The sequence below is a fragment of the Talpa occidentalis genome, unplaced genomic scaffold (genome assembly GCF_014898055.3).
Source record: "Talpa occidentalis isolate TD23 unplaced genomic scaffold, MPIMG_talOcc4v2.1 talOcc4.6, whole genome shotgun sequence".
In the NCBI taxonomy this organism is placed as follows: domain Eukaryota; kingdom Metazoa; phylum Chordata; class Mammalia; order Eulipotyphla; family Talpidae; genus Talpa; species Talpa occidentalis.
Genome location: NW_023604972.1, coordinates 28,480,897 through 28,504,568, shown reverse-complemented (window position 1 = coordinate 28,504,568; position 23,672 = coordinate 28,480,897). Strand labels below are relative to the sequence as shown.

The 23,672-nt window shown below is 40.2% G+C and overlaps 1 protein-coding gene and 1 long non-coding RNA gene across 3 annotated transcripts in view; both read right to left on the bottom strand.

The window, feature by feature from the left end:
• SPATA18 (spermatogenesis associated 18) overlaps nucleotides 1-17,920 on the bottom strand; it is a 40,677-nt gene extending 22,757 nt beyond the window's left edge. For both annotated transcript variants that reach the window (XM_037529869.2, XM_037529868.2), the window contains exons 1-4: nucleotides 17,597-17,920; nucleotides 3,011-3,116; nucleotides 2,782-2,897; nucleotides 74-180 (exon numbers count right to left, since the gene is read on the bottom strand). In XM_037529869.2, coding sequence (XP_037385766.1) covers nucleotides 74-180; nucleotides 2,782-2,897; nucleotides 3,011-3,116; nucleotides 17,597-17,683 — 416 coding nt within the window. In that variant the 5' untranslated portion in view covers nucleotides 17,684-17,920. The remainder of the gene's footprint in view (nucleotides 1-73; nucleotides 181-2,781; nucleotides 2,898-3,010; nucleotides 3,117-17,596) is intronic.
• A 452-nt stretch (nucleotides 17,921-18,372) lies between these two features.
• On the bottom strand, nucleotides 18,373-19,478 carry LOC129144707 (uncharacterized). The gene is made up of 3 exons (XR_008549151.1): nucleotides 19,371-19,478; nucleotides 18,692-18,780; nucleotides 18,373-18,472 (listed from the first exon to the last, which is right to left on the bottom strand). It is a non-coding gene; the product is annotated as an uncharacterized LOC129144707 (long non-coding RNA).
• Between the last annotated feature and the right edge of the window lie 4,194 nt (nucleotides 19,479-23,672).

The window sequence follows — 23,672 nt, the reverse complement described above, 5'->3', positions numbered from 1 at the left end:
TCCAAACTTAAAAATTGAATGAAGAACAAACAAAAAATTCTTTTCGGAAAAAGATAACTTGCATTCCTCTTACTCGTCTTGAACCTGGTTGAGTTGATTTCGCGTTGCAATCAAGTCAGAGTCCAATTGTGCTTCCCTCTCCTTAATACTGGAATCTCTCTTCTCCTTATCAAAGGTGTCCTGGAAGGATGCAAATGAAAAAGGAGTCTGAATACATGAAAACAATGTGGATGGACTGCAAAAACATTGTGCTAAGCAAAAGCAGTCAAGCACCAAAAACACATAATGTATGGTTTTGTTTAGGTGAAGTTCTGGAGGGCAGAATTCATCTGGGGCGATAAAAATCAGAAGAGTGGTTGTCCTAGGGCTGGAGGGAGGAACGTGCAAATGCCCTGGTGTGATGGAAATGTTCTGTATCTTAATAGGGGTGTGAGTTACAAGGATATATGTATTTGTCAAAATCCATCAACCTATGGATTTCCATCAATTTATGTGATTTCACTGTCAGTAATTATACTTCATCTTTTTTAAAGACATAGAAATAGCATCCTAGCGCCTCCCCCGTGGCACAGCAGGTTGAGCGCTGCTCTGTGAAGCTGTCTGCAGCCTTTGCAGAGTGGGTTCGATTCCCGGCCTACCAGGGAGAAACCCACATGGCGTGGCAGACTTCTTCTGCCTCACCCGCTGCTTCCCTCAGCAGTGTCTTCCGTCCATCTGCCTGTTCTGCTCCCCACTCTGTCTCTGGTGAATACTCTCACCCTCCCAAGTCTCTGGTCTGTACCCCAGTTCTTGTATAAATAAATAAATCTTTTAAAAAAATTTAAAAAAAGAAATGCCACCCTACATATCTTGATGTTGAAAATAACACCTCCAGCTGGTAAAAATCTAAAAGGTAAATAGTGCTAAGATTTGGAAACAACCCAAATGCCCCAAAATAGATGACTGGATCAAGAAGATGTGGTACATATACACCATGGAATATTACTCAGCATTCAAAAAAGATAAACACATGCAATTTGCAGCAACATGGATGTCCCTGGAAGGGATCATGCTCAGCAAAATAAGCCAGAAAGAAAAAGAAAAATACCGGATGGTCTCACTCATAGCAGGAATCTAGAAAACTTAAATAAGGGACCAGAAAAATGAATAACTATAAGAAAGAAAATATCAAAATCAACAAATAACTATGAACAAGAGACACTCTATGGGGGGTGGGGGGCAGGGAAAGGAGGGCTTGGGGTAAAAATAAGGGGGTTGTAATTGTATGGGGAATATAAAAATAAAATTTAAATTAAAAAAATAAATAAATAATAAAATAAATAAATAAGTTAAGTTACAAAACCGTATGTATAAAAAAAAAATCTAAAAAGTATATGAAAATCCAAAGAGGAAAAAGTTTTGCTTAGTGACAATTTATCTCTAAGGTTACAAAACCTTATATAAGTTGTTTCACAAGCTTATCACATTTAATCTTCACAATGACTCTCTTAAGTCAGCAAAGCATTGTCCCATTTAGAAATCAGGACACTGAGTCATGAAAAGCTGAATAACCTACTAGAACCATAGAAGTGTTATAGAGCAATCCCGATATTAAATGGGTTCCTGGCTGTGGGTCCTCACCCGCGCTTTAAAGGGACTTATGAATACTCCACTACAGACACACACAGGTTAATACAAGGTTTATTTACAAGAGAAAAGGAAATAAGGAAAATGTACAACTCAGGGAGAAAATAGGGAAATAAAGTCTTTAATGCGTCCTACCCGATCCGACGACCTGGAAACCCAAAGTCACTCTCAGAGCTGGCCGGACGCTGCGAGCTGGTGGAGAGCCAAAAATGGGGGATCCCCAAAGCCCACGTGTCTGCCTTTTATATCCACCTGGCTGCTTAACCCCACCCTCAGGTCCCAGCCACCTTCCCTTTGGTGGTGATGGGATTTGGAGTTCCCAGTGTCTTTGGCTTTGACCTGGGGTGGGGGTGGAGTCCACAAAGCCTATATGGAATTTGCTTTGGGACATCCTTTTCCCCCTAACAGAAGGAGACTGTAATTCTCTCCAACCATCTCCAGCCACTACCTCATACGGGCCACTAGAACAGGCCTAGAATAGCTTGCTGAAATGTTTTAATTTATGAAGACTTTTTGTAAATTCATATGAATATTTAAAACCCAGGTGACTGATGTTTTGCTTTTCCAAACATAGCGACGCCAATGCCTCCTGCAGGGCATACGTTCTTTTTCCAGTCCAGTCTTTGACTATTAAAACACTGCTACTGTCCATGGTAGCCACTAGTGTCAACACAAATCCACAAATTACCACACTCTGTCTACCAGAACTAAGTGTTCTTCTTATCTTGGAATTTCCGATTCACTTTATGTCACTCTTTCATCTTCCATGTGATGATTTCTTTCTCTTCTGGGCCTCCACCACACCCTAACTGTCTAGGTGACTCAATTGTCACTTAAAAGTTATTATTTAATGCCTTGTGTGTGCAATGCCCCAGATGGAGATCAACACCAGGCCCTTTTAATAACTGAAGTCACCACTGGTCAGTAGACAAAGCTTAATGACAATTAAGATTTGAACATGGGACTATCTTAAGAGAAAAACTAATCCTTTATTCCAAATACTACTTTAAACAGAGACTCATCTTTATTCCTGCATCCCAATTCTCTAAGCAGAGTTGAGCCCCTCACTAAGTGAAATCCGCATCTCACATGTGTTTCAGTTTGCAGAGCCTGGGGAGGGCACTGAAAGTCAAGGTGATCCTCTAGCATCCTTACCTGAAGTGAGGGGACCCTGCTGTCAACAGGTTTTCCCAGGGAAGCCGCAGTAAAAGATGCTTCCAGCCAAGGCAAAAGGCGTGATTTGATTACTTCCACGCCCTCATTTCGTCCTCCTAAAAAAAATTTCAGGTCAGCGAGAAGAAATTTGGTCACACCCACTATGTCAGAGAACAAAGCACAAAGAACAGAAAGGAAAGCTGGGTGGGAAAGCATAGGCCACACTCACCTTCTTGGGCCGTTATTGTGAGGATCCCAAAAAGCTGTCCCTGCACCTTGGCAACTTGTTCAATGAATTCCAGGCAGATATTTAGATTCTGATCACATGAGTTCGTCTAAAAGCCAAAACAGTAGACATCAGTGTGATTCCCTTACCCTAGGCCCATCGCAGGCAGGTAAGGGAGTCGCTTTGTTCAAGGGCCACCTGCTCAGGAGTGTTCCCGGGAGCAGAGACGGCTGTGGGATAACCAAGACACAGTTCTCTTTCCTCCTGGGTACACAGCTAGGACACTTGTTTCTATGCTTCCTAGCAGCTTGTGTGGTGATGTCACTGAGTTCCTGTCAGTGGGATGGGAGTTGATGTGTGCTACTTCCACCTGAAGAAACCTCTTGGGTAATTCTCTTCTTTCTGTCCCAACCCATCAGCCAAATGCAGAGAACCCAGCAAAATGCCCCCAAAGGCATAGGGATGATGGGACCACAGATTTGAAAGGTTCCTAAGTGAACATTTGCATTGAACTGTTAGATAATCGTGATACTTTGAGGTATTAAGGAAATGAGATTCTGGGCTGCTTTTTACAGCAAGAATCCTGACTCCCTACTCAATGGAACCTTGCCAAAAATCCTTTTATAAGGTGAATAGACCTTTTGTAAAACAATACAAATTCTTTGCTTCCAAACTTACCTGCGTTATTGGTTCTTGTCCTTTACCTAAGTTCAGTATGTGCACAGACAACACTATTACAGGTAAGAAGGTATTGCTGGGTTAAGGTTGCACTTGAGAATGAGACCAAAAATGATGCTCCATCCCCCAGCAATACATGCAGACTAGTGGGAGAGACAGGAGAATGGACAGTTGTCCTGCAGTGGAATCAGAAGTCTTATTCTCCTGGGTGAGTACAAGGTCTGTTCTAAAGTCCATTGTCTTGGAAAGTCAGGGAAAGCTTCTGAGAGAGAATGAAATCAGACAGATATGGGAATCAGGGGGTGAGGAGGGGCTCAGATGGTTATAGAGATGGGCCTTTTAACTATTATTCAGCTTTTATTGTCTCCTTGGTGAGATTTACGATTTCCTCACGGGTCAGTCCTCTAACTGATTCTAGCGCTAAAGAGGTACAACTGCATGTAACAAACAAGCCGTGTGGGTGTAAAGATGCATGGATTTGTGTGTCACCCAAGCCACAGGCACTCAGCCACTTGTCAGTTTTAGATGATCCTGCACAGGTCATTTGACCTCTCTGAATCCATTTCCTCTCCATAAAAACAGGGATACACCTTGCAGAGTTTTAGGAGAATTAAACCAAAATAATGCATGTCCCACACCTTACAGACAGAAGTTGTTCAGCACTTGGTACTCTAAGGTGGTATGCAGTACTGAAAGGAGCAATGGACTTAGAGGTAAGGCAGACCTTGGCTCAAGGTCTGCACTCCCTTCATTTAAATATGAGCCTCTATTTCCTCAGACTTAGAATATGAGCGATCTCACAAGCTAACTTAGGTGCAGAGTAGAGGAGGTATATGATTGCTAGGAGTATTACTATAGTATTATTACTACATGTTCCTATGCCTCGCTCAGCACGTGGGACCAAGTAGGTGCCCAAAGGCGTGTTTGTCAAGTGAGTGGTCTGCACAACTTGAATAACAGGAGACAACAGACAATGTCAGGCGGTTCCTTTTCCAAGACATGCCACAACATGCTGCAACCTCTAACACAAAGCCTTGCACAAGATATTCAAGTTGCAACAAGGTCATATTATTGTACAACAAACACATATTTACACAAGACAAGTAGAGCAAAGATAGGAACTAATTATGGAGAGGTCCTACTTCAAAGTGCAGACTCTCAAAGTTTATTCATTCATAAATCATTAAGTTCCTATTATACATAAGGCCTTGGGCTGGCAGCTCAGGAAACAAAGTTAAATTTAAAAAAAGTTTCCTGCTATTAATGAGCCCACCAGCTAGGGAAATGGGATGGAGAAGCATGTGGATAAATAATTACTTTCCAGTTCATTAAGTGCTCTAGGTGGACAGTGGGCTGCAGAAGAAGCAAAACATGCTTTGGCCAAGAGCCAGGGTAAGAGGAAGGGCATTTCCAGAGCAGGAACAGCAGGGACTAAAAAGCAGCAAGGCACACTATGGGGGAGAGTGGAATATACATCTTCCATGACTTAAATAAACTGATTGTAAACATCATATGTCAAGGATACATATCTGAGATTTCACCTCACAGCAGTGAGAATGGCTATTTTGAAAAAAAAGAAGAAACAATATTTGGAGAGAATGTAAAGAAAAGGGATCCCTCACCCCCTACTGATGGGAACATAACTGGCACAGTCATCATGGAAAACATTATGGAGACTCCTCAAAAAACAATAGAAATGCCATAGGATCCAGCTATTCTCCTTAGGGTATTTATCTGAAAAATATGAAAACACTAATTCAAAAAATATATACGAATCCCCATGCATAATGCAGCATTATTTTCAATAGCCATGCTTTGGGAACAACCTAAATTCCCAATGACAAATGAATAGAGACAATATATATTATACACAATGGGATACTACTCAGCTATTAAAAAAAAAAAAGATGAACTCTTGCAATTTGCTACAACATAAATAGAACTGGAGATGATTATCTCAAGTGAAATAAGTCAGATGGAGTAAAGATACCATATGACTTCACTCATATGTGGGAGATAAAGGAATAAAATAAATGAAGCAAAACAAAAACAATCTTTTAGACTATAAGAGCAAAACAGTGGTTACCAGAGAGACAGGAATGGAAAAGTATGGATACATTGGGTAAAAGGGATCAATTGTATGGTGGAGAATGGAAACCAGACTTTTACTGATGATCATATGCACTATATACAGATGTTGAATTATAATGTGTATACCTGATACCACATCATCAGCCAATGTTACTTCAATTAAAATAATCGATGCCTGTAATACACCTAACCTACTGAACATTGTCGCTAGCCTAGACTAGCTGTGTCTGGTCTCAACTCAGAACACTTACATTAGCCCATGACAGCAAAATTATCTTATCCTCGTGATCATGTGGCTGACTGAGAGTTCCGCTCATTGTCACTGTCCAGCATCATAAGAAATCATCACATTATCACTAGTCTGGGGAAAAAATCAAAATTCAAAATTTGGAGTACAGTTTCTACTGAATAAAGTATCACATTCACACCATCATAAAGTCAAAAGTCACAACTCAAACCATCAGATGTCAGGAAGCATCTGTACAGGGCCCAGAGGCCAAATAATGAAGTACTCCATTTGCTGCACAAAGCGTTCTGGACTTTATCCCATAATTGAAAGATCTAAAAGAGCAAGAGAGGGCAACTTGTCCTTTTGGTTTATGTTGGGTTAGAAGCTATAGAACATTCAAGAGGCTGTCTGGAAGGCAGTGGCCACCTAGTATGGGAGCTCTGGAGAAAGACTTAATCTGGAGATAGATTTGGGAGTCACAGCATCTGGGAGGCAGTGAACGCAGTAACACTTAATGTGTCCACTACCACAGAGAAATCAAGGAGGTAAGAGGGCCTGGACTTGACTGACCACAAGAGACTCCACTACAGCCCTGTCCTGCTTTACCTTTGCACAAGTTTTGTGTCCTGCTGAATGATCCCCAATTCTTTGATCTCCCTCACCTCCTTTACTCCTGAGCAGCCATTTCCCTTCATGAGAGTCTGATCATCCACACCTACCCATGGTTCTCTCAGACCTGCTACCCCATCCTAACCTTCAATCACTTCTACAGCCCGTAAGAGAGACATAAAACTTCTCATCATTAAATCAATAAAAATGTATCAGTAAGGGGCATCCTTGGTGGCACAAGGGGTTAAGCACCACTCTATGAAGCAATTGGCAGCCTCTGCAGCACAAGTTTGATCCCCAGCCTGCCAGGGAGAAACCCACATGGCACTGCAGACCTCTCCTGTCTCACCCACTGCTCCCCTCAGCAGTGTGTTTCAGTCAGTCTGCCTGTTCTGTTCCCCACTCTGTCTCTGGTGAATCCTCTCACCCACGTGCCCCCGCCCCGTATTTCTGGCCTGTACCCCGGCACTTGTATGAATAAATAAACCTTTAAAAATAAAAAAATAAAAACACTACAAGGTGTCAAGAAAAGAACTATAGAAGAAAGGAAAACATTTTTTAAAAAAAAGTATCAGTAAGTCATGGTGAGTGAACAGCTCTTTAAATCCATCAGTTTCAGTACAAAACAGTTATTTTCACCTTAAGAATAAACACAAAGTATGTTTCCTATGTATTAGTTAAGAATTAACAGTACAGAAGGACTCATCATGATAGTCCTTTAAAATACAGATGTTAATACAACATCAATTGGTCTACCTGACCTTTTTATTCTTTTTAAAAATCTTATTTTAAAAAAATATACACACAACAAGAATACCATTCCAAATGCACCAATTAAATAATTTGCAGATGAGCAAGGAAAAGAGACCGTCAGAGTAAAGGTGCAAAGCCTAGTCTAGGGGGCAGCATTTGACAGGCCCCTGCAGATGGCCATGGAAATTCACAAATGAAAATTCTCTTTTCTACTTTTTGTCCACTATTTAAATTATCTATGTTGGGGGTGGGGAGAATGGCAGAAAATGAACTCTACAGGCAAATGGACTTTCCTAACACCTTCTTCTTCTCTGTAAGAGACAAGAAAATGACTTGGCCAGCAAAAGTCCTCATCTCAAACCCAAGTTCCACCCTTCCTAGTGGCAAGACATTGGGCAGGTGAGCTTGCCCTCTTGAGGTTTGGTTTTCTCACCTGTAGAATATACAAAATAACACCTGCTATTACTTAGGTTGTTATAAAGTTTAAAGGCATGAAGAGTGCTTTGAAAGGTTTCAAGGGCTCTTTCTGACCTAATAATAACAGGATGCAACTGCTCCTTTAAGGAAATGGCAGTATCATGGATTAGCACCTTTCAGAAGTCTCTCTGTTCCCAAAATCAACCCTTTAGTCTACATCATGACTGTTGTTGCCAAAACCAAGATATGGAATTCTAGGTATAATTAAAAATCGGCTTTTATATACCCCCCCAAATTAATGAAAGCTTCTATTTAGGCTTTTTTACTGGATTCTAATGTCTTGGCCCATAGTTAATATTCCTACTGGGCCTCTTTTATTACTTAATCTCCTTGAATATTAAAGTGGTGTTAATGATGAAAAGAAATCAAATTTAAAAGTTGGTAGCTCCTCTGTTAAATATAAAATCACCTGCCTTAATCACCTCAAATTTTAATAGCTAGAAAATCATTATTAGTAAGTATGCAAGTAAGAATAACACAAATTAAATATCTATGTGTGTTCCCACTTTTCTCAGGCTTCCTTACAATTAGATTAGAGCCAACTAACTAACTGTGGTCAAAGGGACAATGAGTGGTGATAATGTGGATCTTGTAAGAGCAGTGTGAGCTTTTTTCTCTCCTCCTATGGAGACCTTGAAGGTCCCATGATGAGACAGCTGTTCCACCAGATGAAGGAAGCTCAACCTCAGTCAATGGCTGCCATTGGATCTCGCATGTATGTGAAGTAAATCTCTGTTATGATGAGACACTAAGATGTGGGGTTCCGTTCACTACTTCAACATAGTCTGCTAAGTAAAAAGATAATAGCCCTGGTGGAGAAAAAATATTCTCCATACTTTACTAATATGATTGAATTGCCAAGAATGTGGAAACATGTTGACTAAGGGGGAGAGGTGAAGGTGGCCAGGGAGTCTGTTTGGACACACCATAGCAACTTACAACAAGCTTTTGTACTAAGCATCATATTTTGACATAGAAGCAGCCTCTATTTCAACCACAAAGATTAAAACAGAAGAGATACCTCTAAGATCTTTTTATGTGTTGATAATTAATATGCTGTTTTCACTCATTAGTGCAGATTCCTACTGCACAAGAGGAATGTAATGCAAGAAGAAGCACACCAGCCCTGCCTACCATCTCCTCTCATATGTCAAATACTCCAAAGTTGCCAGATATAATGTCTCAGTGCCTATTATTTTACTTTAAGAAATGTAAGCTAATCCTATCTTAGGGATGGGATTAGAAAAGGGATAGTAAGTTTTTACCATTTTCTATTGTGATTATATAGAATACATTTTAAAAAACAGTAAATCTCAAAGATCTGATCCAAGTTAACTCCCTAATCCATAAGACTCTGAACAGAAACAAAAGTATCTTAGAGGGTGGAGAGTTACAGCCCAGAGTTGACCTTGCTAACATTGAAAGAGGGTTAATTTATCTTCTCATGTTAACATCTTTATGAAAATAATTAGGTAATCAGAATCCAGTTCTACATAAAGGGTCATTTCACCCTTCTACAGAGTTAACCAATAAGACCATATAGATGTTGCATCGTAAATTTGGGGCATTTGGAACTGCATACTCCTACATGAAGCTTTAGGAACATTCTCAGTCTTTAATTTTATTTACTAAATGGCAAGCGGAGTTTACAAGAGGCTAATTTATATAACCACTTGCCTAAATTATTGCCCAGCCCTGTCCATTCTTTCTAGAGTTTATAATTTTCTCACCACACAACAGTTACAGCAACTTTTCCAAAATACAGTCCAAGCATGTCTCCTCCCTCCCTGCATGTTTCCAATTTCTCCCCATTCCCTCAAGAATAAAATTCAAGGGCCTCCCTGGTGGTGCAGAGGTTTGAGCGCCACACTGCAGAGGCTGTCCTCTGTAGCGCAGGTTCGATTCCCGGCTGGCCAGGGAGAAACCCACATGGTGTGGCAGACCTCTCCTGCCTCACCCACTGTTCCCCTCAGCAGTGTCTTTGGTCCATCTGCCTGTTCTGTTCCCCACTCTGTCTCTGGTGAATTGTCTCACCCTCCTGTGCCTCTGATCTGTACCCTAGTTCTTGCATAAATAAATAAAATCTTAAAATAAATAAATAAAGCTCCATTAATATTAATACATTTATATAACAATATATAACAATATTAATATTAATACATTTATATATATTATATATTATTATATATATTATATATATGTATTAATATTAATGGAGCTTTATTTATTTATTTTAAGATTTTATTTATTTATGCAAGAACTAGGGTACAGATCAGAGGCACAGGAGGGTGAGACTATATATATATATATATATATATATATATATATATATATATATATATATAAAGTTCAAACCCCAAGACATCACCCAAGGCCCTTCACCATCTGGTCCCAACTACTCCACCTCGTCAACTTCATCCCACTTCCATCCCCTGCCATGAATGATTCATGCCCCACCACCACCAAAATGGGCCAGCTTTTATATGCATCCCTGCTTCTTGTGCAGGTTGTTTCTTGTATGCATTGTCCTCTTCTCCAATTGGAAGTTCATCATTAAGATGCTGACATTTCTACCCCCACATATAGCACAAACCAGCAAATCATAAGCCTGAAAAAGGATTTGTTGAATGAACAAATAATGAATAAATGTACACTGCAAAAATTGTAACTATATACAGTGTCTAATCCAAATCTTACACATATCAGAAGTTCCATAAGCATTTGTTGAATGATATTAAGCTTTTACTAATTGGCTCAGTTCTTGTTGAACAAGAAGGGATTCTCTATGGCTCTTTCACTAACACTGTCAATAACCATAAATGATGAAAACAGTTTCTGAAAGTTATGTATTCTCACCAACCTGTCCCTGAACTTCCAGTGGAATCCAATTTTAAAGGCCAAGTAAGGCAATAATTCATATCTATTTAATAAATAAAAGAAAATGAGTCAACAATGCTTGCTATTGTTTTTATGATTTGTTTCTCCAAGAACACTTCCTTTTTTTTGAAGCTACAAAATCAATATACAAAAATATGCTGTGTTCTTACATGCAAAGAATAAAAGAATAAGAAATAAAGAAAACAATTTACAATCTCATCAAAAACAATCAAATATCTAGGAATAAACTTAACAAAGGTGGTAAAAACCTGTGCAAGGAAAGTTATAAGACATTGTTAAACAGAAGACACAAAAATATGGAAAGATATTCTCTGCTCATGGATTAAAGAACTATACAGAATTATGCAACCTAGATCAAAGTTTCATTTGCATTCTTCAAGGAATAGAGGAAACATTACTGAAATTTATATGAAGCCACAAATGACCCAAAAATAGCTAAAGCAATCTTGACCAAAATAAAAGAACAGAAGTATCATACACCTAGACTTCAAACTATACTATAAGGCTATAGTGATCAAAACAGTATCACACTGGAATAACAATAAATGTACATACCAGTGCAACAGAATTGAGAGCACATATAAGTCCACAATTATATGGATAGTTAATTTAAAATTAAGGATCCAAAAGTATACTATGGAGAAAGGAAAGTCTCTTCAACAAATGATGTTGGTAAAATTAGACAGCCACATGCAAAAAAATGAAATGAGACCACTACCTCACATTATGCACAAAAAATAACTCAAAAATGATTTAAAGACTTGGTTGTAAGAGTTGAAACCATAAAATGCACAGAAGAAAACATAGGCAAAACACTGAGACATTGGCTTCAGAGATGTGTTTGGGGCTTCAGCTCCCAAAGACAAGGGAAGCAAATTTAAAAATAAACAAATGGAACTACTTCAAACTAAAAAGCTTTTGCACAATGAAAAAAACTACCATTAAAATGAAAAGACAGGGGCCTCCCCGGTGGCGCAGTGGTTGAGCGCTGGGTTGCGAAGCTGCCCGCAGCCTCTGCAGTGCCGGTTCGATCCCTGGCTGCTCCCCGGCCACCGGAGGAGGGTCCCACATGGTGCGCAGACCTCTCCTGCTGCCCGCTGCTCCCCTCAGCAGTGTACTTCGGTCCTTCTGCCTGTTCTGCTCCCCACTCTGGCTCTGGTGAATTCTCTCACCCTCCCAAGCTTCTGACTGTACCCAGTGCATGTATAAATAAAATAATCTTGGGCCTCCCCGGTGGCGCAGCGGTTGAGCGCTGGGTTGCGAAGCTGCCCGCGGCCTCTGCGGCGCCGGTTCGATCCCCGGCTGCTTCCCGGCCACCGGAGGAGGGTCCCGCATGGCGCGCAGACCTCTCCTGCCGCCCGCTGCTCCCCTCAGCAGTGTACTTCGGTCCTTCTGCCTGCTCTGCTCCCCGCTCTGGCTCTGGTGAATTCTCTCACCCTCCCGCACTTCTGACTGTACCCAGTGCATGTATAAACAAACAAACAAACAAACAAATAAAGAAAGAAAGAAAGAAAACATGCCTCTATAAAAAAAAAAAAAAAAAAAAAAAAAAATAAAATAATCTTTAAAAAAAAATTAAAATGAAGACCCCCTACTGAATGGATAAAGATATTTGTGCATTATACATCTTCCAATGGGCTAATATCTGAGATTTACAAAAACTCAAACCTAACAGAAAGAAAACAAAGCACCTAATCAAAAAAAGAACAGAAGAGTTAAATAGACACATCTTCAAAGAAGAGATAAAGATGGCCAACAAAACACCTGAAAAAATGCAAATTAGGAGAATGCAAATCAAAACACAATGAGATAGTATGTGATACCTGTGAGAATAGCCCATATCAAAAAGACCAGAATAAACAAGTGTTAGTGAGCATGTGGAGAAAAAGGAACTCTTGCACACTGTCGGCGAGAATGTAGACTGGAATACCCGCTAAAGAAAAGCTTTCTCAAAATATTACAAATAGACCTACCAAGTGATCCAGCATTCCACTCCCAGTTATCTACTCAAAGAATGCACAAGCTCTAACTCAAAGGGACATATGCACTCCTATATTTATTGCAGCACTATTTACTATAGCCAAATGATTGGAACAACCTAAGTGTCCTCTGACAGATATGTGGAAGATGTGGTATACATATGCGAATCCTTTCAGCTACGAAAAAGATGAAATTTTGTCATTTGTGACAACATGGATAGAACTGGAGATTATGCTAAATGAAATAAGTCAGAAGGAGGAAGACAAAAACCAGATGATTTCATTCCTATGAGGAATACAAAAAACAATACTAAACAATACTAAACCAAAACATAACACTTAAAATCTAACTGTAGAATTGAGGCTACCAGAGGGGAGGGTGGAAGGTAGGGAACAAAGAGGGGAGGGGCTGGGCCTCCCTGTGGGTGCAGGGGTCAAAGTTTCAGCACTATGAAGCTATCATCAGCCACTGCAGCAGGAGTTCCGTCCCCAGCCAGGGAGCTACCATGTGGCACAGCAGACCTCTCCTGTCTCGCCTGCTGTTCCTCTCAGCAGTGTGTTTCAGTAGATCTGCCTATTCTGCTCCTTATTCTGTCTCTGGTGAATCATCTCACCGTCCCCCACCCCCGCACCTCTGGCCTGTACCCCAGTTCTTCTAAGCAAAACTAAATAAATAAATAAAATCTTAACAAAAACAAAGAGGGGAGCGGGCCCAGTGGACACGGTAGAAGACTATGGGGGTTTGGTGGCGCTTGTGGTGTGGTAACATGTATCTGAAAAGGTATGAAGCTACACCTTTAAATCATAGAGTATTGTAAAGGATTACTGCCTTATTAAAAAAAAATACAATTTAATAAACACTTAAATTAAATAAAACTACACTAGAATACCAAAATAGAAAGTTTCTTGGAATTTTTAAAGTAAATACATTTTTAAAAACTCAAGCAAGAGCTACTTTTCCATAGGGTCCAAGAGATTGCCAGATGTTGTAATGATTAAAAACAAACCAACAAATAAACATAAACAAAGGCTTTGAGATAGAAAGAATTTATTATCTCTGACAACTTATAAAGGACACTATGTAACAGACTGTGCATGAGATGGCAGTGATGGTTAGATTAAGGCAAAGGAGATGGAAATGGATAAGAAAGAAATAATATTAGAAAAGTTTAGAAGAAAAACTAAATAGGATCTAACTATTAATGCAAATACTGGCTAACGCGGAGAAAAATCAAATATCTGTGTTGCATTTTAGAATTAATCTGTTTAAATCTAGAAAACTTAAATAAGGGACCAGGAAAATGAATATAAGAAAGTGAAAATCAAAATCAACAAAAAACTATGAACCAGAGACACTTTTTGGGGGGTGGGGGGCGGGAGGGGAAGGATTGGGGGTCAGAATGGGGCGTTTGCAATTGTATGGGGGAATATAAAAATAAAATTTATTATTTAAAAAAAAAAAGATTATGGTTAAGATAAAAAAAATAAAAAATAAAAAAATAAATCTTTGACCTAACTTTTTTCAAGAGGGATAACTTAAATCTTGCTCCTATTTCTAGAGGAGTATCCATGACCTTTTATTTTTGTTTGAGTTAACTAGAATTAAATCAATGTACTCACAAGCAGTGAAATCAAACTTTCATAGCAAACATAATTACAGCTTTCAATGAACAAGCAGTTTCCTACAACCTACATTTTAACAATGAATATTCCTCATCTTAAGGTTTCAAGTCAAAAGTCCTTGGAACTGATAAAACAACCTTTCAGTATTATGGAAAAGATCTACGCAATTGTCAAAAAGTCAAACTAAGATGAAAAGACACAAAATAAATTAAGATGTAACCTATATTTTGATAGCAATATATATTTTCTCATCCTTCCTTAACTATGCACGTGCACACACACACACACAAACACACACACAAGAAAGAAAACTGTTAAAAACACTTGCATGCTCTCACTTGCACACCTAATCAGAAATGTGGTTTCTGGTTTTGATTCAACTTTAATAAAGGCTGAATAAAAGATATATTTGATTCATTGTTAATTCTACACTAAACAGGAGGTTTTAAGAAGAGTCCAAAAAACTGGTGTCTGGAGAATGGTTTTCAGTCAGTGGTGGTTTTCAGTCAGTCATTACTTATTGAACAACTTCTAGAGCAACAATTACTTATTGAGCCTAGCAGTGTTGTGGTGAGCCAAACAAGACAGAAATTTCTGCCCTCTGGAGTTTACATTTTAGTGAGAGGAAGATGAGAAGAATGACAAAACATGTGAGTAAATTAGTAAAATTTAGAAGGTGTAGGCATTATGGAAGAACAAAGGCAGGGAAAGAACACAGTGAGTGTTAAGAGTTAGGGAGGAGATTGCAACTGTAAACAGGTTGGTCTTTCCTGAGGTGACATTTAAACAAAGATTCTAGAAAGTGAGGGTACTGATCTCTTGATAAAAAAAAAACAGATTATATTTCATTTTTTCAGGCAGAGGGAAGCAGCAAGTGCAAATTGCCTTGAAGCAGGAGGACAACTGATGTGCTCTAGAACTGTTACGTCTAAAACCCTAGCCATATGCGACTATTTGAATTCTAATTGATTAAACTTAAATGCAACAAAAGATTCAGGTCCTCAGTTTATACTTGCCTCATTTCAAGTATCTAATGACCAGTATATTGGACAGTGCAGATGTAGAACATGTCCATCATCATGGAAAATTCTGTTGGACAATTTTGCTCTAAAACGAATAAGAAGGCCAGTATTTGCTGGAGTAGGTTAGGTAAGAAAGACAGTGATAGGTGAAAACACAGAATTTAAAGGAGCACAAGTATGTAGGAGCTTGAAGGTTGTTGTAGGAACTTTGAAGTCTGGAGGGTTTTATCAGAGCAGTAACATCTGATTTGCCATTTGGAAGAATTCCTTTGGCTTATTTTTATAATAATACAGTTGAAAGATGATGGAAGGTAGACAAGGTGGTAACAATGGAGGTGATGAAGTGTTCAGACTCTTCAATGTTGAAGTCAGTACCAACAGATTATGCTGGAAAAAAGGATGAGAAGTGTGTTACGATGAATACAATTATGTTAGGAAAGAAATGAGTGACTAGGGCCTGTAGAGGCTAAGGTCGTGTAGACTGCTTTTACTTTGAGAGGACAATAGCTTGATGGAAAATGTCTCGGAGGCAACTGGAGAAGTCAGAGTTTGGATGAGAAAAGGTCCTGAGAGTCATTAGCCTATGTGTACGAGATCTATCAGGAGGTCAAAGAGATATCTAAAATCTGGCTCTTGAAGAAGAGGGAAATGGGTAATGCAAGAGACAAATTAGATATTAGCACCTAAGAAAAGGGATGTCCACAGTCAAATGTGAAAGAGATGCCAGATAATTCAAGAGAAAAAGATGGTGCCCAGGAAGAGATCGTATGATGTGGAAAGGCAATGATCTCTGAGAGCACAGTTCCTGCCACAGAAGTGGAGAGGAAGTAGAATTAGGGAGAGGTCCTAGAATGAAACTGTTTCAGTGATTCTACTGTTACAGAGAAGAAAGTGTGATCAACTTGGGCATTTCTCAGTCTGTGGTAAACATCCTCTTGTGACAAATGGAATACTTTTTGAAATTCAGAGTTTATTTAAGCCACAAGGCAATGAAAAAAATTGTAAGGCTACTTTGAAGAAGGGTGAATACATGCATTAAGATTTGTTCTCGACTTTTTGAGACTAGGTAGCAAGTGGGCACTAGGGGAGTAGAATACAAGACTTCTGTGATAGTGATTTTTAACTCTCTTCTTGATGGAGCAGGAACAGCTAGTGTTGGTTATTTTAAAGTGGATAAGGGTATAAATACTAAATCTTGGAAGGAAGGCTAATGAGAAAGCTGTAGATGTCCTTTGAGCTTCCCTTGGCCCCAGAGCTCTGGTTGAAGAGTGAATGGAAAAGGACAGGGGCTCACCACAGTAGCCCAGCTGCATTTTCCTGGTAAGATTTCAGAAACAAGTTGATCTAGGCTCAAAAAATTGATATTCAAAAAGGAATTTTATATATCCAGTTTCTCCCGTCTAACATGAGGTTCGGAGACCCAGAGACATTAAATAAATCCCCCAGTGCATTCAGCCAGCACGATGCAGAGCCACACCTATACAGGGCTAACGGAGTCCCCAGCTCTTTCAGCCTCACGGTTGTACTTGCAGGTGGGTCTCATCCGTTAAAGGTGCAAGGATGGAATATTAACACTGTGTGGAGGAGATTAAGGAGAGCCCAATCTAAGAGCAGGGACTAGAGAGCAGTTTGCCTCGTCCCAATGCCTCGGCCAAAGATCTTAGTGTGGAAACTGTGCCTTACTTGCCACGCTGACCAGCGCACAAGTGAAACCCACACGTTGACAAGTGTCGGTTTCACTGACTCAGGGTGTATTTTTATTTAAAAAAAAACCAAAACATTCTGATACTATCCCTGAGTACCCTCAGAGTGGGGGATTTGCGGAAATATACGGGGAGGGACGTAATAAAAAAAATTAGTAGAGTTGGGGATTGGGGAGGATGAGTTACTAGCGGGAGAAATGGGCCAGAGAATGCCAGGCTTGACAAGAACCTTGGAAGAAATGGTTCTTTCCTGTTGCTAGGACCGCTAGCGTCCTTGGTTACGACTGGGCGCGCACTTCCTTCGCTCCTAGTTCCGCGCGCCGCGCCGCGCCGCACCAGCGCCACCTAGCGCCGCGGGGAGAAAAGCGCACCGTGCGGCAGACACTTGCGATCCGGTCCGGGACAAGGAACCGAACCGCCCGGGCTTTGCAAAGCGGCCACCCAGAAGCCAACCTCAAGCCCCCGCCGAAGGCAGTGCCGGGAGCTACGAGGCGGGCGAGCCCCAGCGGCCTCCCACCCCGACTCACGTCGTAGTCCCGCAGCCAGGATTCTAGTTTGTCCGGCAACGATCGCAAAGATTCGCTCGAGACCAGCCTCTTCAGGTTCTCCGCCATCGCGCACGCTGCTGCTGCTGCGCCCCTCTCCGGGAGATCGAGGCTTGGGCGGGGACGCGGCGGGGGTCTTCGCTGGACTGCGTGTTGAGGTGGCGGGGAGGGTGTTGTCTTCCTGGGGCTCAGAGCGCGGCTGGTGTTTCCATCCTCCCCCTCGGGTTGGACCGGGCAGGGTTCGGGAAGCCGGGGGGAGGTGCCCTGGGCTGCAGCCGCGGCGCCTCATCCGCTGCCCGGCGCGGTCCTCTGGCTCCCCGGCGCCGCGCCCGCCGCGGGGGCCATAAATACCCGGGCATTATTAAACAAACCCTGACGTGGGCGGGCGGCTGCTAGGGACGCGAGTTGGCCGCTTCGTGGCAACGCTGGCGCCGCCCAGCCCCCTGGAGCCCTCCACGCACCTCCTGCCCCGCGGTCCAACCTCGGCCCCGGCTTCTGCTCCTGCACCGCAGCTCGAGGCTCCTCCGGCTGCAGCCCGCCCGCTCCAGCTGCTGCCGCCGGGGTCCAGCGCTGGGGAGCCCGAAGCCCCGGAAACTTTGGTCGAGGGGGGCTGGAGGACGCCAAGACTACAGATGATGTACTGGCTGCAGATCATCCTTATCTATTTATTGAAATAGTCTCCACAGTCGAGCTTAACTCAGTTCTGTTTCTTTAGGCAATTGACAATGTATGGACATACATTTTCATATATTGAGGATTTTCAACACCTCTTCATTTCTTTTGCAGTGGAGTTAGCTGTCCTCTGATAAAAATGAGAGGCTGATCTCTGGAGCTTGGGTTCCTCGAATTTTCTGTAGACTACAAGGGTACATGGCACTTTATTTTATCATAGTATGATAATAATTACTAAATTAAAACAATTATGGTCCCAAGAAAAATATTTATTAGATGGTTTCTTTTATATCTATCTATGTATATATATAGAGAGAGAAATGGAGAAAACCTCATATTTTTAAAGTTGAAGTCAATAATTGCATATTTCAGTAGGCAATTGGGATCTCTGAATCTTTTACTTACTCATAAAACAAGTTGGAACTTTTGTGTATGTCAGGTTGGGGGTTAGACCTTCCTTGCTGTAGGCTCTTTAATTTGCTTGGTTTCATCATCTGTAAATGAGTTACAATATCATTACTTCACAGGATTATAATAAGACTAAATAAAATAATTCACATGAAGTACTTAGCACAATGCTTTGCATTACACTGTTGAAAGTGCCCTCATAAATGCTATGATCACTATTACTACAAATATGTAGCACAGTATCATATTTAATAAAGAAACTAGTTGGAAACCATCTCAATCTCCAATAATAGGGTAATGGTTGAACAAATCATTCTATAAAATGTTGCACAATAAAAATCTTGCTATTGGAAAATATCCAGTATATAGGAATTCTTACATGTTAAGTGACAAAAATTTATATATATTGTGTTACACAATATGAACTCAAGATATGATTATTGATGATTTTAATCTGCTTTCAGATTTTCTAAAAACCATGAACACAAATTGCTTTTATGAAGATATAATCAGAAATAAAGTATCCAAAAACTATACTATCCTCAGAAAAAAATGTTAGCCCAAGCATCAACATTTAAGCAGACTTGAAACAGCTTTGACCAAAAAGCTATATTACTAATTTACTATTTAAACTCATTGGGTCTAGTCTAAGGATAGAACACATCTTAGAACTCACCTTAGAATATACGCATGGTGTTATTTATCTCTACAATGCTGTAGTCCCGCAACTATCAATACATTCAAGACCTTAAAGACCCACAGTCACAATGGTGTGCCTTTTGGTCTCCCTACAACTCTACAGAGCATAGTAGGAATGCTGTGTTTATTAGTAACAAAGAAGCAGAGACCACAGTGACTTAGAACAAACCAAAAGAATCTTTGTGTTCATCATTTACTGCTCCCCACTACTTCCAGAAAAGCAGATCTGATTTCCTTGCACTAAATGGCTTGTAGAAAATATCACTGCTGGATTAGAAGTACATTTTTTTTTTTTTAAGATTTATTTTTTTATTTATTTATACAAGCACTGGGTACAGTCAGAAACGCGGGAGGGTGAAAGAATTCACCAGAGCCAGAGCAGGGAGCAGAGCAGGCAGAAGGACCGAGGTACACTGCTGAGGGGAGCAGTGGGCGGCAGGAGAGGTCTGCGCGCCATGTGGAACCCTCCTCTGGTGGCCGGGGAGCAGCCAGGGATCGAACTGGTGCTGCAGAGGCTGCGGGCAGCTTCACAACCCAGCGCTCAACCGCTTTGCCACCGGGGAGGCCCATTAGAAGTACATTTTGAATGAAAAAAACAAATATGCCCCAAATTTAAATCTATGTACTAGATTGAGCCTTATTTTGCATTTATTTCTTTGCTCTGTGTAAGCCAAAGCAGAAAGGAAAATTTCTAGTTTGGTTATTACTTGATTTTGAGAGTAAACATACCAGTTCTTTGAATGGAAACAGATTTTTCTGGTTCTAAAATGTTTATCCTTTTTCAAAGAGTCTAGAATAATATAGATGACATATGTCTTCAATAAGACTTTTTAAAAGAAAATATAGAATTTTGATTTGATTGTTAATTGCAGTCATCTTTGATCCATGCCAAGACAGTAAGTAACACTAAAATACACATAAGCAAAGAGAGGGCCACCTAATTGACACCCATTTCTTAGCTTTCTGGGATGTCCTAAGCTTCTACAAGCTTAGAAATTCCATACCTACAGGAATAAGTGCACATTCTCATAAGTGCCCTTAATGACAATTCTGGCCACAGAGTTTTTGATGGGTGCTGAATAACAGTTTAAGAGAATTAGTGCCTGAAGTGCAAAGGGTCTATGTTGTTAAGGAAGAATCTGCTGCATATTTTAAAGTTACTAAGAGAGTAGATCTTAACAGTTGTCATCACAAGAAAAAAATATAACAACCTGGGGTGATAGATGTTAACTAGACATGATGGTGCTGCCCAATACAAATACCCAATCATGTTGTATACCTGAAACCAAAATAATGTCATATGTCAATTATACCTCAATGGAAAAAAACAGCACTTAGATAGAGTGGTTAGGAGGATTATTTGAATTAATGCTGGTAATACAATTAGGGGGGAAAATCCATATACTTTAAATTATCAGTATGGAATTCAACAAGGGTAAGTTTTATTTTAAGCCAATAAGTCTACCTTTTTTTTATTTATATGAATGAGATTATCAGATAAGTAAAGATTCTTTCTGGAGAATATTTTGATACTCTAACTTGTCCCAATTTGATTTAGAGTGTCATCAACTAAGCTATTATTTGAAAAAAGAAAAGGTTCAAACCTTTCTTTTGTGATACACTATCAGATATCATGGAGAAGTTGAAAGAACAATAAACATGGAACATAGACATTTTCTTTGTCTCTCACTCTGCCAATCAGTGATTTCTTATGATTTGACCTAAGTCTGTAATCACTCTGAGCCTCATTTTTTCCCCCATCTATGTAATGAAAATCATAGACTAGATGAATGCTGTTTTGTTGCTGTTGCTAACATGCTGGTTAAGGTTCATATTGAGCAAATCTTGCCCTTTGTTTCAGTTTTATTTCATAGTTCAGTTCAGGTCAAGCTTTGGTTCTAAGAGCATTAGCCAATCACCAAAAGTTGAGCATCTTTCTTAAGTACAATTTATTCAGCAAAACTGATGGGATAACTAATATGCCTAACCGGCATGGAATAAATAAGGGATTTCTCTATAGTTGCACTTTTAATAAATTTCAACCCAGCTTGAACTCACAAATCTTCCCAACTCCCTCAGAGCCTATCACTTTTCACATTTTCTCTGAGTTTGGACATGTTGAAAATGCTCGAATTATCATGGATTATTCTTATTTGCCTATCTTCTATATAAGCTTATGAATTTCTTGAAGGAAAGGACAGATGTTTATTTAACTTTATATCCTCAGCATAGCACCTGGCACCTTCTAGACTCTCTATAAAATTTTGTTAAACTGACTGGTTAACAATAAGAAAAAAAATGAAGGAAGGAGATGATTGGCTGCTTTCTCTCTGATGTCATAATCCCATAGGGGTAGGATAAAGCAAACTGAATAGCCACTTGGTTTTTCTTATGGCATCATAGTCTACCACCCACCCAGAAGCCATTTGTTGTACAGAACTGAAATGTAATCAGACTTCTATATGGAATAGGCTTTCTGAAAGCTCTTAATTTTGTCCACTCTGAATGTTAACTACATCAGATCAACTGCCAAGATTTTTTTTTTAATTGGGGATTTTAAGAAGCCAACGAAAGAGTAACTGAATCTAGTCAGTGTAGTGAGAGCTGTGCATGTAGCATCACACTACATTGAGCATAAATATCTGCAATAAACTGCAAGGATAGAAGGTGGGATGCTCATCATAACTCAGTCCTTTCTCACTGAGGACAGTGTGACTAAAAGAATAACCTGTTCTGCTCTATCTGTGCTTTTTCAGGCACCCCGATCCACCTCTGTGTGTGCCACGCTGTTCTTGTCTACAGCTCTCTCTGTTAGGATCTTGTGTCTTTTAGTCAGAGCCCATATTACTATCTGAAGAAAGTCTGCACTGACCCACTGGCATGAAGTTTCCTTGAAATCCAATTTTGATTGGTGGTATTATAAGGGTATTTTGTCTCCACAAGTAGGTAGAAAAATGCTAATTATCCATTTACTCAGTGCCTCTAACTCAACTACCCTGTATTCTCATTTTATCAATGAGATAAATCTTCATTGGTCTGTTTCGTTCCCTGTCACATTGGAGAAAAGGCAAATAATTAAAAAAATTTAAATGGCCATTGGAGAAAGAATGAATTGTTTGGGATCTGAACTGAAGTTAGATGCTCCCACCGGAGAGAAACAGGGATGTTATTCCCATGTAGTGCCGACAAGCCTTCCCAACTCAGAACGACAGTTCAGAATTTTTCTTTAAAATTACTATTCCTGCTTATTATTGGCTAAACTATAAAACTAAAGGAAAATTCTGGCATATCACAACATTATGATATTGGGGTCTAAATAAATGACAGAACACTTATACTAAATACATCTTAGAATAAGAAAACACAAAGTAGATTGAATACAATTTTGAGGGCCACAAGATAACACTACTATTTCACACCAGGTTTCCATTATTATAGTTAGTTCAGAAAAGAAGTCATCCTTGCCCTCAATCTTTTCAACTCTGTTATCTAAATTCACTATTTTTTTTTAAGATTTATTTATTTATTTATACAAGCACTGGGTACAGTCAGAAGCGCGGGAGGATGAGAGAATTCACCAGAGCCAGAGCAGGGAGCAGAGCAGGCAGAAGGACCGAAGTACACTGCTGAAGGGGAGCAGCGGGCGGCAGGAGAGGTCCGCGTGCCATGTGGGACCCTCCTCCAGTGGCCAGGTAGCAGCCAGGGAACGAACCAGTGCTGCAGAGGCTGCAGGCAGCTTCGCAACCCAGCGCTCAACCCCGGAAACACTTGGCTCTGTGAACATGGGCACTGAAAAGATGAGATTTGGACACATTAAGTTGTTGCGAAGGCACAGGTATGATGTGTATTGTTAGATACACTTAGGCACCTCAGGATGAGAGGGATTGAAGTAGATCTTCTCAGCATATTTCATAAACATTTACTGAATTCCTGGTGCAACAGAAACATCTGCCTAATCACAAGGAAAAATTAGACTCAGTTGGGCTGCCTAGAATCTCACGGTCTATTTAGGCAAGAGAAAACAACCATAGTGCCACACGACAAGTAAATATAAAATTCCCTTCCCTTCTTCTCCTACCCCTTGAGTAAAGGATCTGGGGAAGTGAAATTTAGAGTCATATCTGAAAAGATAAGGGGCGGTGGGGGGGGGGGAGTTTACCAGAAAGAGAAGAAAAAGTGGGACAGAAAGGACAGTAAGAAACAGGCATGAAACAGGTGAGTTGTGTGACAGTGAAGAAATGAATTCTAATCCCATAGGAAAATGAATCCTCAGGGAATC